Below are 14,787 nucleotides of genomic sequence, written 5' to 3' on the forward strand. Positions count from 1 at the left end.
AAGATTCACATGTGATTTTTGAAATTATTTACCTGTTCTTCGTGCAGGTTAGATTTTATTGCTTAGAATATCATTAGGTGAATTGAAATTTAAATTATAAGACTTATCGTTATATTGAAGAAATTTATGATTCGTATCGAAACTATGAATATTTTTTAAATGGAGATTGCATTGTGCCTTAAGAAGATACCGAACTATTGACCGAGTTTTAACCTAATAAAACAATATATTAAAAGTTCATAAATATTCTTTCATGAAATTCTGAGAGGGGAAAACCTATTTTATTTTATATGTACAAATTGCAACTTTTATATTAAGCAAATATATTATTTTGTTAGATTAGACCTCGGTTGGTAGTTCGGTATCCCCTTAAAACAATATGATTTGTCACATGTTAAATAATAGCAAAAAATTTCTTTAGTAATATTCGAATATATTTAATCTTATTTGTGCGTTTATATTATATTAAATCTTTCTGCAAGTAAATGAAAATTTCTCACTTTGTTCGCTATTTGTTTATTCTTTTTAATGTTGAATGAGAAAAAGTTGGTCACTAAAATTAGTTTTACAAGAAAAATAATATATTAGTTATTTAGATATTAGATTAGATTATTTTAAAGTTAGATTAGATTATTCAGGTATTGTTATTTATAAAATATTTCATTGATTTAAATAAATTCCGGCTTCTAGAATACAAAAATATTTGACTATATATATTTTTCTGTTATAGAAAAGTTTTACAATGAATTAATTTCTGGTTTTTTGTTGATAGAAGCTGCATCAAGAAAAGATTTCAGATAAAGGAAAGAAAATGGATATTGAAGTAAATTTACCTAAATCTCTAAAATTCTTTTGTCAAACATGTAATAAAGTATTTATCAATTTGGGATTGTATATATATCATATATATAAATGGCATGAGTGTACTTTATTGAGGAGGAATGATACCCTCATTACATGTGAAGCATTCCAGAGTACTTATAAAAAGAGCGATATAAATGAAACCGAAGTAAACCAAATCTATAAATGTGAAGTATGCCGAAAAAAATATAAAAGTGAAAAGCAATATAACAATCATATTGCTTCAAAAAAGCATAAGATAATACAGAAAGGGCATAAAATTACTCGTAAAGTTGCTCGTAAAAACAAAACAAAGAATAATAGAATACAGAACATACAGAACACAATAAAAAACACAGATTCAGCCATAGAGTCCATTGATTTAAATAAGGGGCTTGATGACTTTAAAAATCCTAATAACAATGCCTTCTTTTATTACAATAGATCTATGATGCATGATAAGCAGTTTTATATACCAAAACAATTAGTAATTCTGGATGACAAGAATTATGAATTTAAGTTACCGTCTGGCAAGGTGATAGGTCATCGAGCCTTGATGCATTATAAGCAGAATCTGAAACATAAGAGATGTTATCGAAAAGAGGATAAAAGTATGTATTATAATAAGTTAATGCTGCAGCAATATACACTACTCACAAAAATATAGGGAACACTTTTTATATGTCATAAAATGGGCTATTTTTAACCTGTTGCAATTCGATGAAAAATCATCGTAGAAAAATTTTAAAAAACCATTTAGAAGCTTGAAGTTTCAATTTTAACACGCTATCGATAGTTTTTAAAATTATTTTCCTTATTCCATGCTTAAAAAAATAACACATTGTTTTGTTCCTTAAAATTATGTAATTTTGAAATTCTGCAGCTTAATAAGAAAAATTCTCTTGGTGAATTCAAGTCAATTTTCATTGATTTGCAACTGTTTGAAAATAGCCGATTTTTTGATGTATAAAATGTGTTCTCTTTATTTTTGTGCACAGTATATAATTTAAAGTACTAATTGTTAGTATTGACATTTCAGAGATGCAGATGGAAGCTATCCAGAGAAAATCTCGGGATGTTCAATACTGGGAGGAAATTAAAAAAAGATACAAAACAGTTCATTACACAACTGCATTCAAGCAAAATAAATTACCAAATCGTACCTTTGGACCAAATTGCTCTCATCGTACCTTGTATACCATGTACCCTCGTGCACCTTGCAGACTTGCAGTCCTACTAGAAATGAGAGTTTTGGATAATATTCTATTGAAAGAAAATCAAATTAATGCAAATATAAGTAAATATACAATCAATTATACACCGTATGCACTAGTGCGTGCTATGAAGGCTGCTATGCATGAAGATATTTAAATAAAAAGGAATTATATAAACACAAATATATCATGATTGATTTTAAGTAATTAAAATTCAATCATGATATATTTGTCCGTCATTTTTTTAGTAGATCATACATTATTCATCATCAAAGTCTTTATATATTATATATATATATACGTCATTATACTTACATACTTCATATATAGCAGCCTTTAATATGCACTAGTATGGTGCAGTGCGGATGACCGAATTCGCTATTTGAGTCTCGTTAACAGACGTCCCGATAGCACACAACCATAACAAATACATGACCGGTACAAATCAGAAGGGCCTAATGTTCACTGGCCAATTAGCATTGTGCGCTATCGGATCCCGTCCGTTACACATAGATTCCAAAAGATACATTCTACTTGAATGTTTATGAGGTAATTCATAAATATTATATATATTGAAACATTTCATAATTTCAAACAATAAAGATTAAAAAGTCTGAAAATAAAGTTTGATTGTTTTACTACAAAACGTTGTTTTTATTTGCGCTCCTTCATCTGGCGCTTGGCTCTACATGCCTTTCATGTTTTCCCATAATCATAATAATAAGTTTCATAATTGCTTATATTATAAATGTTTCAAAAATAATATCACAGTTAATACATGTCTTAAACATTTCAAAGTTGCGAATGATATATCTATGATATTACTGTAAATATTATAGTAATATACCGTAGTAACATTTAAATATTATTTCTAAAAAATATTTATGATATATGTCAAGAAATATTTTTATAACGTTTCATATGTAAGTATCTGTAGACTAACTGTTTATGTTATATTTCAAAAATTTGAAAACTAATTTGTTTAAGTATATTAATATTACAAATATGTGAAGTAGAAAATTTAAATGTATTGTTATGGAAAAAAAATCATAACTTTTAAATAAATGATTTTTAAAAAATGAAACCGTCAGGGAATTGAAGTTAAAATCTTTTATTATATTAATAAATTAAAATTAGACTTAATTTTGAGACAAGTCGAAGAGAAAAATCGTAATTTTTTAATGGTCGCAGTCAGGTTTTACTTAAATGCTTCTTTTTTTGTATATCAAACATTTATCACTAAAATTTGTATCATTTATCATATATAGATCATATATATTAGATAATATTTCGATATTTCTTCTGTCGAACGTACCGACATATTGTATGCACAAAAAATTACTGTTTTTTTTATTTAAACTAATGAAAACTTTTTTAAAAATATTCAATAAGATTCATAAGAAAATAAAAATTAACTTACCTTTAGAAAAAAAATATAGGGAAAGCGACTGCCGCAGAAGACGGCCCGCTCGTGCTCGACTTCCCTTATCCAAGAACTTTTTTTTAAGGCTCGGCGCGGCTATTCGACGATCATTCATGTTTGAGTAAAATTAGAATTTAGAAATTACATGGACAAAATTAACCCATGAGTCCATCGTAAGGATTAAACTTCTTATTTTTAATTTTGTAATGTGTTCGATAATTTATTAAGAAGTTTTCCGACATATTTTGGAAATAAATCATAGGAAGGTTCAAATATTTGTTATTGTATGTATAAAAACAATGACAAAATATTAATATGACTGTTAGCAACTTCAATTCTTTAATATTAATTTAGTTACTTTAATTACTTTAATTACTTAATTTTTCATCTTATCGATTGTTTTTATATGTTAAGCCATTAAGGAAAAGAGTCCGAAACGTTTGGAATACAGATTGAATATTAATTAAGCAATGGTTTGAAATTCATTTTTACACGATATGCACCTGCGTTGGCACTTAAATGCCTCGTTTCGTTTCAATAACTTAAAATTTATTGTGGCAGAATTAAGTGCTTATAAAATAATTGTGTTTATCTATGAAAGTGATTAATTTAAGTTAAATTTAAGTTCAAATTTAGCTGCTTCAGTCGTGTCATAAATTCCTAAAAATTGAAATTTATTAATTTCTTTAAAGGATACATATATCATTACGCAATACAAATCATTATAAATCGCGTTATAATTCGCATTTACTGGACGCATTTCTTACAAAATAACTCATATATACTTTATGTATGTGTGTGTGTGTATATATATATATATATATATATATATATATATATATATATATATATATATATATACACATATATACATATATTCTTTTACAACACATGACATCGATAAAAATATCTTTTATTTTCCTCTTTTTTCGTATAATTTTTTTTAAATTTATATATGGACCCGTTTATATTATAATCCAGAATAACAACTTCGAATTGCGGCCAAATATTGCCGCTTTCGATAAAATGTAAATGTACAAGTTAGAAAACAACTCGCACCATTACGTTTCGCTTATGTATGCATAAGAGAAAGACAGAGGAAGAAGATATAATAACTAAATCTTACGTACCTCATGGACTATTTCTCACGCAGCGACATTAGCGAATCGCAAGACATATAAAGATAAAACAGTATTTGACACTTTGCGACTTTCTTTTTCTTTCTTACTTTCTATTATCAGATCTGTTGCTTTGCTGCACGAGCGATTATTGATAGCTTCTTTTCAATCCGAAAATATTTTTATAAGATTCCTTTTAGATCTCTCAATCTTTTAATTTTATTTTTTTTTTAAATTAATTATGAAAAAAAGAAATAATTACAAGATGCGTGTGTAATATATCACCGGTGTAAAACCGATAATATAAAAATTTTTTTGTTTTCTTAAAGCTGTCAAAATTGTCATAAAGCAATGAAGTTCTTTTAGAAAACTCTTGTTTTGTATATATATTTATCATTAAATTATATTGATTATATTGACGTTTGTTTCAATACTTTGACTATCATGCTATATTTGCCAAGAATTCTATCGTCATATTTACACGCGAGTCTTCGCGCGACACAATAAAATAACAATTATTAATAATATTTAAATTAATAATATAAAAATAAAAATTGTTTATCACACGGCAAAATGTACCAACTATTCGTATACGAATCGCATGACAATCAATGTGTTAAATGCTTAGATATAAGTTAAACAATATGCGACGATTCTATATATATTTCGTACATCTCCGATTTTTCGCCAGATTGGAGCGATTGGCGGAACAAAAACGGAAGTCCAAATGCGATCTGCGAGAGAAATTGAAAAATTCAATATAATTGAGAAAACTTGCGATTCTCAATTATATTGAATTTTTCAATTTCATTAAATTAAGATGTTCTTTTTCTCCTCTTTTTCTTCTTTAATAATTTCAGAACATGTATGTACGCAGGGGGGCAGTAATATCGGATATCATTTGAAGACGTTTCGACATGTACTACACAATATTCTTGTTCTTTTCTTTTTTGCTAAGTAAATATTCTATGAGACGGTGTTACCTGTTTAGCATTCGCGACAGAGACATGCATTAACAGAGTTGTTATTGTCACGACACGACGATGATACACATATCTACCTTGCGCTTTGCGCTTTCGTGTTGATGGCTTAATTTAATTAAGCTTTACCGAGACAGCGACTTTCTTTTTTATTTTCAATCTAGCAGTTTCACCATCAGTTTTAACGCTTCGTGAGGCGGTGCTGGCCTGATGGACTTGTCCAACTCAGCGTACAGGAGCTCCGCTTCTACTTGAAAGCCGTGCTTCAAACAGACCCTCTGTGAGTATATGCCGGTTGCATCGGCTTTACATACCTATGTAATACATATTACATATCTAACGTGGTATATAATGCAATATATTAAATAAATACAATATATTAATATATTAATATGCATATATTAAAATTGTGCAAAAAATATTTATTATTTTTCTATTAAATTCCAATTAGATTAAAATGAAATATATATAAAGTGCTTTTTTAAAAAGAGTTCTAAAAATGTCTAGATGAAATGTATCGAATTTAACAGTGATTGTTTAAAAAAAAAACAATTCGAAATTGCATAATATATATATTTCACTTCCAATTTTATTTGATAACAATAAACTTTAGTTTAATAATATAACTAAACAATAATATAATGAATAAATCTATTTATTATTTTTTTAACTTGAAAATCTTAAACCAGATATTATTAGAAATAATAATAATGATAATAAGTGTTGGCTATATATACAAGTATATCGATTAATTTTACATAATCTTATATTCACTTTTCATTTATTTATTGTCATTTTTCAAAATTATAAAGTCGAAATGTTTTCAAATTTATATAATATTACTTTTTCTCAATATAATAAATATTTTTTAACGGATTTTGAAAAAGTAATTAATAATAATAAAACAAATAGAGTAGAGATATAAATATACTTAACTAATTTATTTTTTCACATATAGTATATCATATATATAGATTGCTTTATTCATTATATTATATATTAATTCGAATCGAATTTATGTTGATTTATTAATTATATTAACTTTTGTTTTTGCAAGGCGTGTAAAAGTACCAAAGAAACAAGTAACGTGCATTGTAATTATACACCTTGTGGAGAAATAAACGAAAATCATCCCATGCATATTAACCGAAGAGCATGCTGAAACAAAAAAAAAGTGTACATACAGTGTATATGTAAAGCAAGGATTACGCCAACGCAACAATCTTAAATTAATAAAACAAAAATAAAAAATAATATCTTCTCTTTATAACATCTAAAATCGATAATTGATAAAATAACTGCATAAATATATATTGTCACTTTGATAAAGAAGATATTTTTTCCAAACTCTTCGTAAATGTCGCAGTAATATTTCATGTTTTATCTTATTCATTGTTTATCTTACTTTTTTTACGAAAAGTTTAAAGAATAATTTATTACACCTATGCAAAAGATGAAATTAAACATACAGAGAATGAATTAGGTTCGTTTAATTTCCGTGTACAAACACACACATGCACACACAAAATATATAGACAGATTTATGTAAATAATTAAATAAAAAATTAATTAAAATAAATATAAGATAAATAAATTTACTTTGAAACCGGCGTTTTTGGCAATTTTTACGCTGTCGGCCATAAGGATGTTAGCCAAACCCTGGCCACGGTAGTTTTCATCGACGCTAAGAATCCGGCATTCGAACAGCTCGTCTACGTCGTACTTGGCGAACAGATCGATCTTATCATTCACTTTATAGAGTAGCCCAAAAATCGTCTTGAATTTTTCATCATCTACCTCGGCGAGACGCTGCTCCGCCTCCTCGCGCTCGCCCTTCTTCAGGGTGCCGTTTAGTGCCATCCCCACTATCTGATAAAGCGATTCTGATAATAATACACATTCTTCATGACAATATTAAAACTTGATATTACATGAACAAAATAAATCTTATAAATTAATAAGTAAAAATAAAAATAAAAAATTATAAAGATAGTTTTGTAAACAGACAAAGAGAATAATGTGATTATTGTTTTAAGAATATTAAGATGAGTGATTAAAAAATTCCATTAATTATTAGATTTATAAAAATTAAATCAAAAATGAAAAATGAAGAATTAATACCTATAAAAAGGATGTAATGAAAAAAATATTTAAAAATAGATAAAACAATTATATGGCTATTTTCATACATATATAAATATAAATAATTATTATTTATAGTTATACGTAGTTATATAAAATATATATCGAATTATTAAAATATTAAAAATGAGTAAATAAAAGTAAAAATATAAGTAATAATTTTTTTAAAATAAATGTGTACGTACAAGAGACAAATAAAATAATTGTTACATATTTCGTGATATAAGGGACTATCACTCACCGCTCCCTTTGAATTTATTAACATCCTGGAATAACCTTGTTTCAAGGTGAGTATACAGTGCTGCTCGAGCTCATGTTGGGATTCCCCCTTCGCGCAGAGTGCTACAGCATTGTTGAGAGGCTCATCAGCGAAGAAATTCCATCTCAAATGGTGAATTGCCTCGTCGTAGCGATTTTCTGGCACCTCTACAACCGTCAAGCAATCTTCACCAGAAGATGACGGCATGTCTCGGACGAATTTTCCAACGCGCACTGGAAATATATACTGGGGGTTCGGCTGGGCGAACATCCCCTTAGTGAAGAAGAGTGGTCACCTCTCATATAGGAAAACCGCCCCTTTTTCCCTCCTCCTATATAATATTGATCGACCTAGTTCACCGACGAATACACTGGGTCAGTCGTACATGCCGATTGTGCCACGTTAATTCGTCAAATTAATTTAACGAAATTAATGAAAATATAATTAAAATAAAAGCTTAGGATTAATCTTATATTCTTCTGTCCTTCTGTCATTATCCTTCTGATACTATCTGCAACTAAAACTTTATTATAAATATAAGATATTGAATTATTTTCTAATTTATTTTTGCAGAAGCTCTTCACTTATCGAATTCAATTGTGTTAAAGAATTATTTGTAAATATTTACAAATTAAATTTCATTGTGTTATTCAATTTGTAAATATTTCAAAATTAAATAACAAGAAGACAAATTTCGATTCTAATTAAAATTATCGATTATTGATTTCACTCAAAAATATAATTTTTAGTATTAAATAATTTCATTTATATAAATCATAGTTAATGAGATAAATTTTACTAATTGTAAATTAATTGAAATATAAAACGTGAACAAGATTACATTTAATAATTTATCTGTTCTTTCTCCACAAAATATATTTTTCTAGAAATTTTAAATAATTTTCAAGATAAAGAAAAAGCAGATATATAATAATTGGAGATAAGTGATACAGAAATGAATATATACATATATTTATTACATATCCCTAATTAATAGAGAATTAGATTGTACAATACCTCACATCACACAAACCAGAAATGATTTGGATGATAATGGAATAAATTGTGATATATAGAATTAAAATATTTTTCACAATTATTGTAGAATTAAAATATCTAAAGTATTTCTAAAAAATTAACATCAAACAGCATTGCTGTTTTTTATACATGTATAATATAATTACGTATTTTTATAATTTGCTATTATAAAGGGACTGTTATTTTCATAAATTGCAACATATATAATATACTCTGTAAAATTTACTTTTTGACAGATAAAAACAACTAAGTTTGAAAAATTGTTTTGCCAAAATTAAAAGAAAAAAGACTCCCAATGACATTCTCTAAAATATACAAATGAGACTGTCATTGTGGCATAATGTAAAATTATGATAAAAAGTTAAACATGAAGATTTTTTCGTTTTGGGGCTATTAACATCTTAATATTTATAACATTATTTACAATATTTAAAACAATACATCATCGTCGCTCTCGTCGAGCAGATTTGTAGCCTCCAAATTGTGTCCAGTTGCAATTAATGCTGCTCTTTCTGCTTCAAGCTATAATTCATTTAGATCTTAGATAATATATAATTACTAATTCATAAGAATAAATTTATTAATCGTACCTTTGCCTTGGCGATCTTCTTTTTATCTTGAATCTTTTTCAGCCGATAGAACTCTTCTCTTTCAAGTTCGTCGAGCTCCGAAATAATATAGGCTAGAGTTCTCTCAATTCTAGGAATGATAACGTGTTCAATAGCATTAACACGTCGATTCGTAATCTTGATAACTTCGTCCAAAGTGACGAAACTCGTCTGTAGCGATGCCAATTCTACCAGCAATTTAACTGCCCGTTGATAGTTCTTCTTCAGTTTGGTCAATTGTTGACCACCTCTTGCCAAACCTGCTAACTCGTAAGTATCTGTTCCATCTTGATAGGACTCGAATATCGGTAGATTCACGCCAGCAACATTATCCTTCTTAGAACGAATTTTTATTTGTGCTTTTGTCACATTCTGCAAGACCACCTGATTGAAATCTCCTGTAGCAAACTTAGCTTCTGCCAATGAAAAGGCTGCCTCCTTCATCACTTCGCCCATCAAAGTTTTTGTCTAAAAAATAAAAAAAAAAAAAAAAAAAATCAGAGATGCAGAAATTGGTAACAAATATAAATATAAGTAATAAGGATGCAGAAAAAGACAAATAATGAGTCTAAATAGAATTAATAATGGAACAAAATAAAATAAAAAATAAAAGAATAAGAAAGTAGAAATACTAATCTACAGTATATATAGTAAAATAGTATGGAAAGATAACATTAATAGCAGATTAATTTTATACTTCTATAATTTTTCCCAAAATCATCCTGAAACGCATTTGCAATGCATCAGCCTTTTTCTTCAGTAAGCCATGTCCTTTTTGTGCTCCTTGCAAACGAGATTTCATCAACATCTGGGCCCTGGAATACAAATAGATAAATTTAACAACAATCCATTAGCAATATATTAAAGTGTACTTGTTATATAAACTATATTGGATTTTATTACTAGTCATAGATATTACATCATGTCATTAAATATTTTGTGCAAAAATAAAATTTTCCAGTTAAATTTGTATATCCAAAAGAAATATTTTACAAGTTAAAACAAATTTAAAATATATATATACATATTTAAACAAACATCTGAATGTCTTCTTAAAATGTACTATGCAATAAAAAAAATGTGATTACAATTTTTTTATAAATCAAACATTTTGTAATGAACAACAAAAAAATAATTAAAGTGTTTAAATAAATATTCGAAAGTCTTCTTAACAATTGAAGATGGGGTTACACCCAGTAATACAGTATGTTTCAAAATGAAATTTTACTCGAAAATAAATGGCAATACATGATATATGAATGAAATTGTTGAATTTTCGTAATAATCAATTTGATAAAATAAAACACTTACCCCCTAGAGGGGAAAATTGCCAATTTATCTTTGCCTGACATTTTCTCGACTACTGTGCAGCAGCAAACAGGAATGGGATTGATCAGCTGACTTGAGAGACCGGAAATCGTGACCGTCGTGTTTATCTAATGGCGCGCGATTATAAAAATGCTTATGTGATTAAAGATTAATTAAAGAAATAAAAATGAGGGAGGATACAATATTCAATAAAAATTAATTAAATAAAATAATAAATATAATAATAAATATTAAACACATAAATGAATTTGAATATACACTCGTATTGTGATATATATATTTTTTTTATATAAAACAGAAAATTTGAATTTATATAAAATTTTAATTGTGAAAAATGTGTATAAAATGCAATAAAAGTTTGATTAATTTGACAGATAATTTCTACTAAATTTGTACTAAACTGAATATAACTTAATATGTACATAAACTTATTATATAATAAATATACAAGATGATAGCTAAAAATATATTTATATAGTTTATAGGTAGTAGATAGGTTTGCCATTTTTTTAAAAATAAATTTAAAATAAATATCTTTAATATATTTCTGTACACAAAAATATAATATAGTTTAATATAATACAATTTGTCCAGATTCCAGAACTTGTCGTATATTCATATTAATCCGAGCTTCAGCGATGTAAGTGCGTGCCTTGAGCCAATCATCGTAATTGTATGTAAAAGTTTCGAGATGGTCCTCGCAATTATCGTCCCACGGTGTTCTGGATGTCGATAAAATCTTCGGTACTCCATGATACCTCAAACGGGAGCTTCCTGACATTATCACTACATCTCCACTTCTCAGAAAAATCGCGTTAGCTGGATCTTCCTGTTTCGGTCCACCAATTAGAAAAATTGCTGTCTGTCCAAAACTGATAGAGAAAAGTGGCGCTGCCACATTCATCTCCGAATGATCCGTGTGTCCTGCCAAAGTTGAGTTCATCCGGTAGTAATTTACAATTGCTGCTTCCGCTTTAAAATTTGAAAAACCTAATGCTTTTGCTAAAATGGATGTTAGACCGGATAATTCACTTGGCATGTCACTCTTTGAGTTTTCAGAGTATAATTTTGTGTCCCAATTATGATGATATCCCAATGTTGCCCATCGTAGCTTAGGAAGAAGAATTTTAGCTCTTTCTGACATTCTACAACAAATTGAAGTAATTAAATATTGATCTAAATGTTGATATAAATTTTTCTCATATAATTGTGATAATTCAATCAATAAGGATTTATTGATAAATTAATGAATAAGTTACTAGTATTAGTAAATTAATTCTATAATTGTTCTTACTGAAAACATATCTCCCACCATGTTTCATTAGCTAAAATGTTATGAGCATCTATGTTTAATTTGTATGGTTCCTTAGAATAATCTTTCAAACATTTTGTAATCCAATATCGTTGACCGTTTGGTGTAAACGGATTCTGAATAAAGATGAGTCCTGAAAATAACAAGAGAAATACAGGGATTAAATATAAAAATTAATATTAAAGTATATTAAATATTGAAAAAAGGAGAATTAAAATATTAATTACAATATTAATAATTTTAGTTACAATATTTTATAAGAAAAGAATTATTACTTAACTAAGTACTAAATATTAATATTTGACAAAACATTATTATGCACAATATTAGTTATTGTGTCACACGAAATTCACGTACCAGGAATGTCTAGTAATTCATAAATCGTCCATTTCTCCGCTGATTTTAGACCGAAATTATCATCGGTCTGTCTGGCACCTACGTTTGCCTTGATCTTTCTAACCTAAAACAACATTCTCAATTAATTGTCAAAAGAACACGTCAATTGCGATATTAACTTACTCTAACATAATCAGGATTTTCAAGATCAATCACATCGCCGAGATCGGGTGCGGGATTTCGGCTTTTGTAATATTTAAAACTGTCCCGGAACATCTCTCAACAACCTTGTGGGCCGCCATGTTTTACTCGCCTTTTGTGTTTTCTTTACGTTGCGAGAGATGGCGCCTGCGACTAAATTTTGCGCCATAAAAATTCCATCATTTTAAATATATAGACGGCTTTGAAAATCATATTCAACTAAGTACAAACAGGTTATAAATAATATACAATATATAATTATAAAGAGTATGCAGAGAAAATATATAATCACTTACGTGTATAACGTTTAATATGAAATGATACATAAATTTTACATATGTAATTATATTATTAAATATATGCACATATATTCAATATAGAGAGACGTAAAGTATTGCGCAGAAAATTAAAACATAAAAATTAATGTAAGGAAATTGTAAAAGTAAGTAATACAAATAAATAGAGAATTATTTTATTAAAATAAAATATAAATTGGCAGCGGTATAATAGTGGTAAAATATATTGAACATGTCGATTTGGGAAGGAGAGGGACTTGAATATTTATATAGAATTTAAATAACTTTATGTCGTGATTTTACATAGTAGATAATTCGATTGTTAGATCATGTGTAATTTGTGTGATGGAGCATATCGACACATGGTCTGACTAAGAGCGGAAAAACGTACTCGATGACAGATAGATACGTAAAACATGCGCCACCCAGCATTATTACTCAATATATACTTTGCATATCTTCATCGAGAAGAGATCGCATCGGGAAAGTGTGGCAGTTTTTCTCACAGTGGCGTAATCAGAGTTTCAAAGACTTTGAAGTTAACATTTAGAGTGCATCAAGTTTCGAAAGTTCACTTATAATTAAAACATATAATTTCCTTTAAGCAAAAAATAACTAATAACAAAATCATCTCCCACATAAACGTAGATTATATAATAGAATTTTTTTTTGAAATTTCTTTAAAAATTACTATTCTTAAAATTTATTAATATTGATTGTGAGATGATTTTTATTATTAATAGTTATTGAAATTTTATATTATTTGCAATATTGTAATTTTTTTTTGTTTTTATAAAGATTATATTTAAACATATATAATTATATGTAAATTGTGGGAAAAATATCGCGATTTTAAATTACGTTTTAGGAATAGATAATTAGGAATCTGTCCAGAAGGATCCTTCAGAAGATTTAAAACATCATTTATCGGTAAATCTCCGCCACTGTTCTCCCGACGTGGCTCGTTTTATATGCCGGCGCACGCAATAATCGTCTGTGACTAATTTTAGCGTACGATTTTCGCATAATGCAACATTGCCGGGAAACGGCGTGATTTCATAGAGTAACAGTAACAGGACATAGAACACCAGGCAAAGCAGCACCTTTCAAGGCTTTTCGAAAGCCTACCGCGAGTAAATTAATAGACGCGGCAGGCCGTAGTAATAATGATCGTTCATTATCGTCGCGCTTCTATTCGCCATAAATCTCACCCACCCACCTAACCTGATCACACGCTAAATCTGTTGTTCATCCGCACACCTGTGATTGATAGTCGCATCGATCCAATTTGAGCATCAACCCAAATCTCCATCGCAGAAAAAATTCTCCGTCGTAGAAAAAATTAGCTATTAATGGATTATTAATTAATAAGACACGATTGTGTGTAGATAATCATTGTCAGAGAATAATAATCTTAAATATTTAGATATTGGCAAAATTAAAATTAGTAAAAATCTTTAATCAGTTTCTATTTGGTCTCGTTTATTTCTTTTATAAAAGAAAATATGACTTTCTCTTTAAAAGAATGTATCAATGTTCCTTTCTATCTATCCGTTTAATATTTATATTTCATTACAAAAATAATTGTATATAATGTCGCTAAATAATTTGTAAATATTTGACGTTTAGCCTCGCAAAAATATGCAGTACTTTGTATATTTATATCTACCTATCTTATTTCTATTTTACAA

At 28.0% G+C, this 14,787-nt stretch overlaps 3 protein-coding genes across 4 annotated transcripts; all 3 read right to left on the reverse strand.

The window, feature by feature from the left end:
• Nucleotides 1–4,368: 4,368 nt before the first annotated feature.
• On the reverse strand, nucleotides 4,369–8,610 carry LOC140667042 (arylalkylamine N-acetyltransferase 1). Of its 2 annotated transcripts, XR_012046925.1 has the most exons (4): nucleotides 7,959–8,610; nucleotides 7,175–7,444; nucleotides 6,618–6,733; nucleotides 5,762–5,889 (listed from the first exon to the last, which is right to left on the reverse strand). XR_012046925.1 is itself a non-coding variant. In XM_072894675.1 (3 exons), the coding sequence occupies exons 1-3, from the start codon at nucleotides 8,244–8,246 to the stop codon at nucleotides 5,731–5,733; spliced, it is 717 nt and encodes a 238-aa protein (XP_072750776.1). In that variant the 5' UTR covers nucleotides 8,247–8,604; the 3' UTR covers nucleotides 4,369–5,730. The 2 variants fall into 2 exon arrangements, 1 of the variants encoding a protein (XP_072750776.1); XM_072894675.1 differs by lacking the exon at nucleotides 6,618–6,733 and having other exon boundaries at nucleotides 4,369–5,889; nucleotides 7,959–8,604.
• A 645-nt stretch (nucleotides 8,611–9,255) lies between these two features.
• Nucleotides 9,256–11,028, reverse strand: Vha36-1 (V-type proton ATPase subunit Vha36-1). Its single transcript, XM_072894020.1, has 4 exons — nucleotides 10,934–11,028; nucleotides 10,320–10,437; nucleotides 9,605–10,090; nucleotides 9,256–9,536 (listed from the first exon to the last, which is right to left on the reverse strand). The coding sequence occupies exons 1-4, from the start codon at nucleotides 10,972–10,974 to the stop codon at nucleotides 9,444–9,446; spliced, it is 738 nt and encodes a 245-aa protein (XP_072750121.1). The 5' UTR covers nucleotides 10,975–11,028; the 3' UTR covers nucleotides 9,256–9,443.
• Nucleotides 11,029–11,464: 436 nt separating this feature from the next.
• Alkb (alpha-ketoglutarate-dependent dioxygenase AlkB) lies at nucleotides 11,465–12,926 on the reverse strand. The gene is made up of 4 exons (XM_072894319.1): nucleotides 12,783–12,926; nucleotides 12,621–12,723; nucleotides 12,246–12,396; nucleotides 11,465–12,096 (listed from the first exon to the last, which is right to left on the reverse strand). Exons 1-4 carry the CDS (start codon nucleotides 12,873–12,875, stop codon nucleotides 11,523–11,525), a joined length of 921 nt encoding a protein of 306 aa, XP_072750420.1. The 5' UTR covers nucleotides 12,876–12,926; the 3' UTR covers nucleotides 11,465–11,522.
• Between the last annotated feature and the right edge of the window lie 1,861 nt (nucleotides 12,927–14,787).

The sequence above is a fragment of the Anoplolepis gracilipes genome, chromosome 6, assembly GCF_047496725.1.
Source record: "Anoplolepis gracilipes chromosome 6, ASM4749672v1, whole genome shotgun sequence".
Classification (NCBI taxonomy): domain Eukaryota; kingdom Metazoa; phylum Arthropoda; class Insecta; order Hymenoptera; family Formicidae; genus Anoplolepis; species Anoplolepis gracilipes.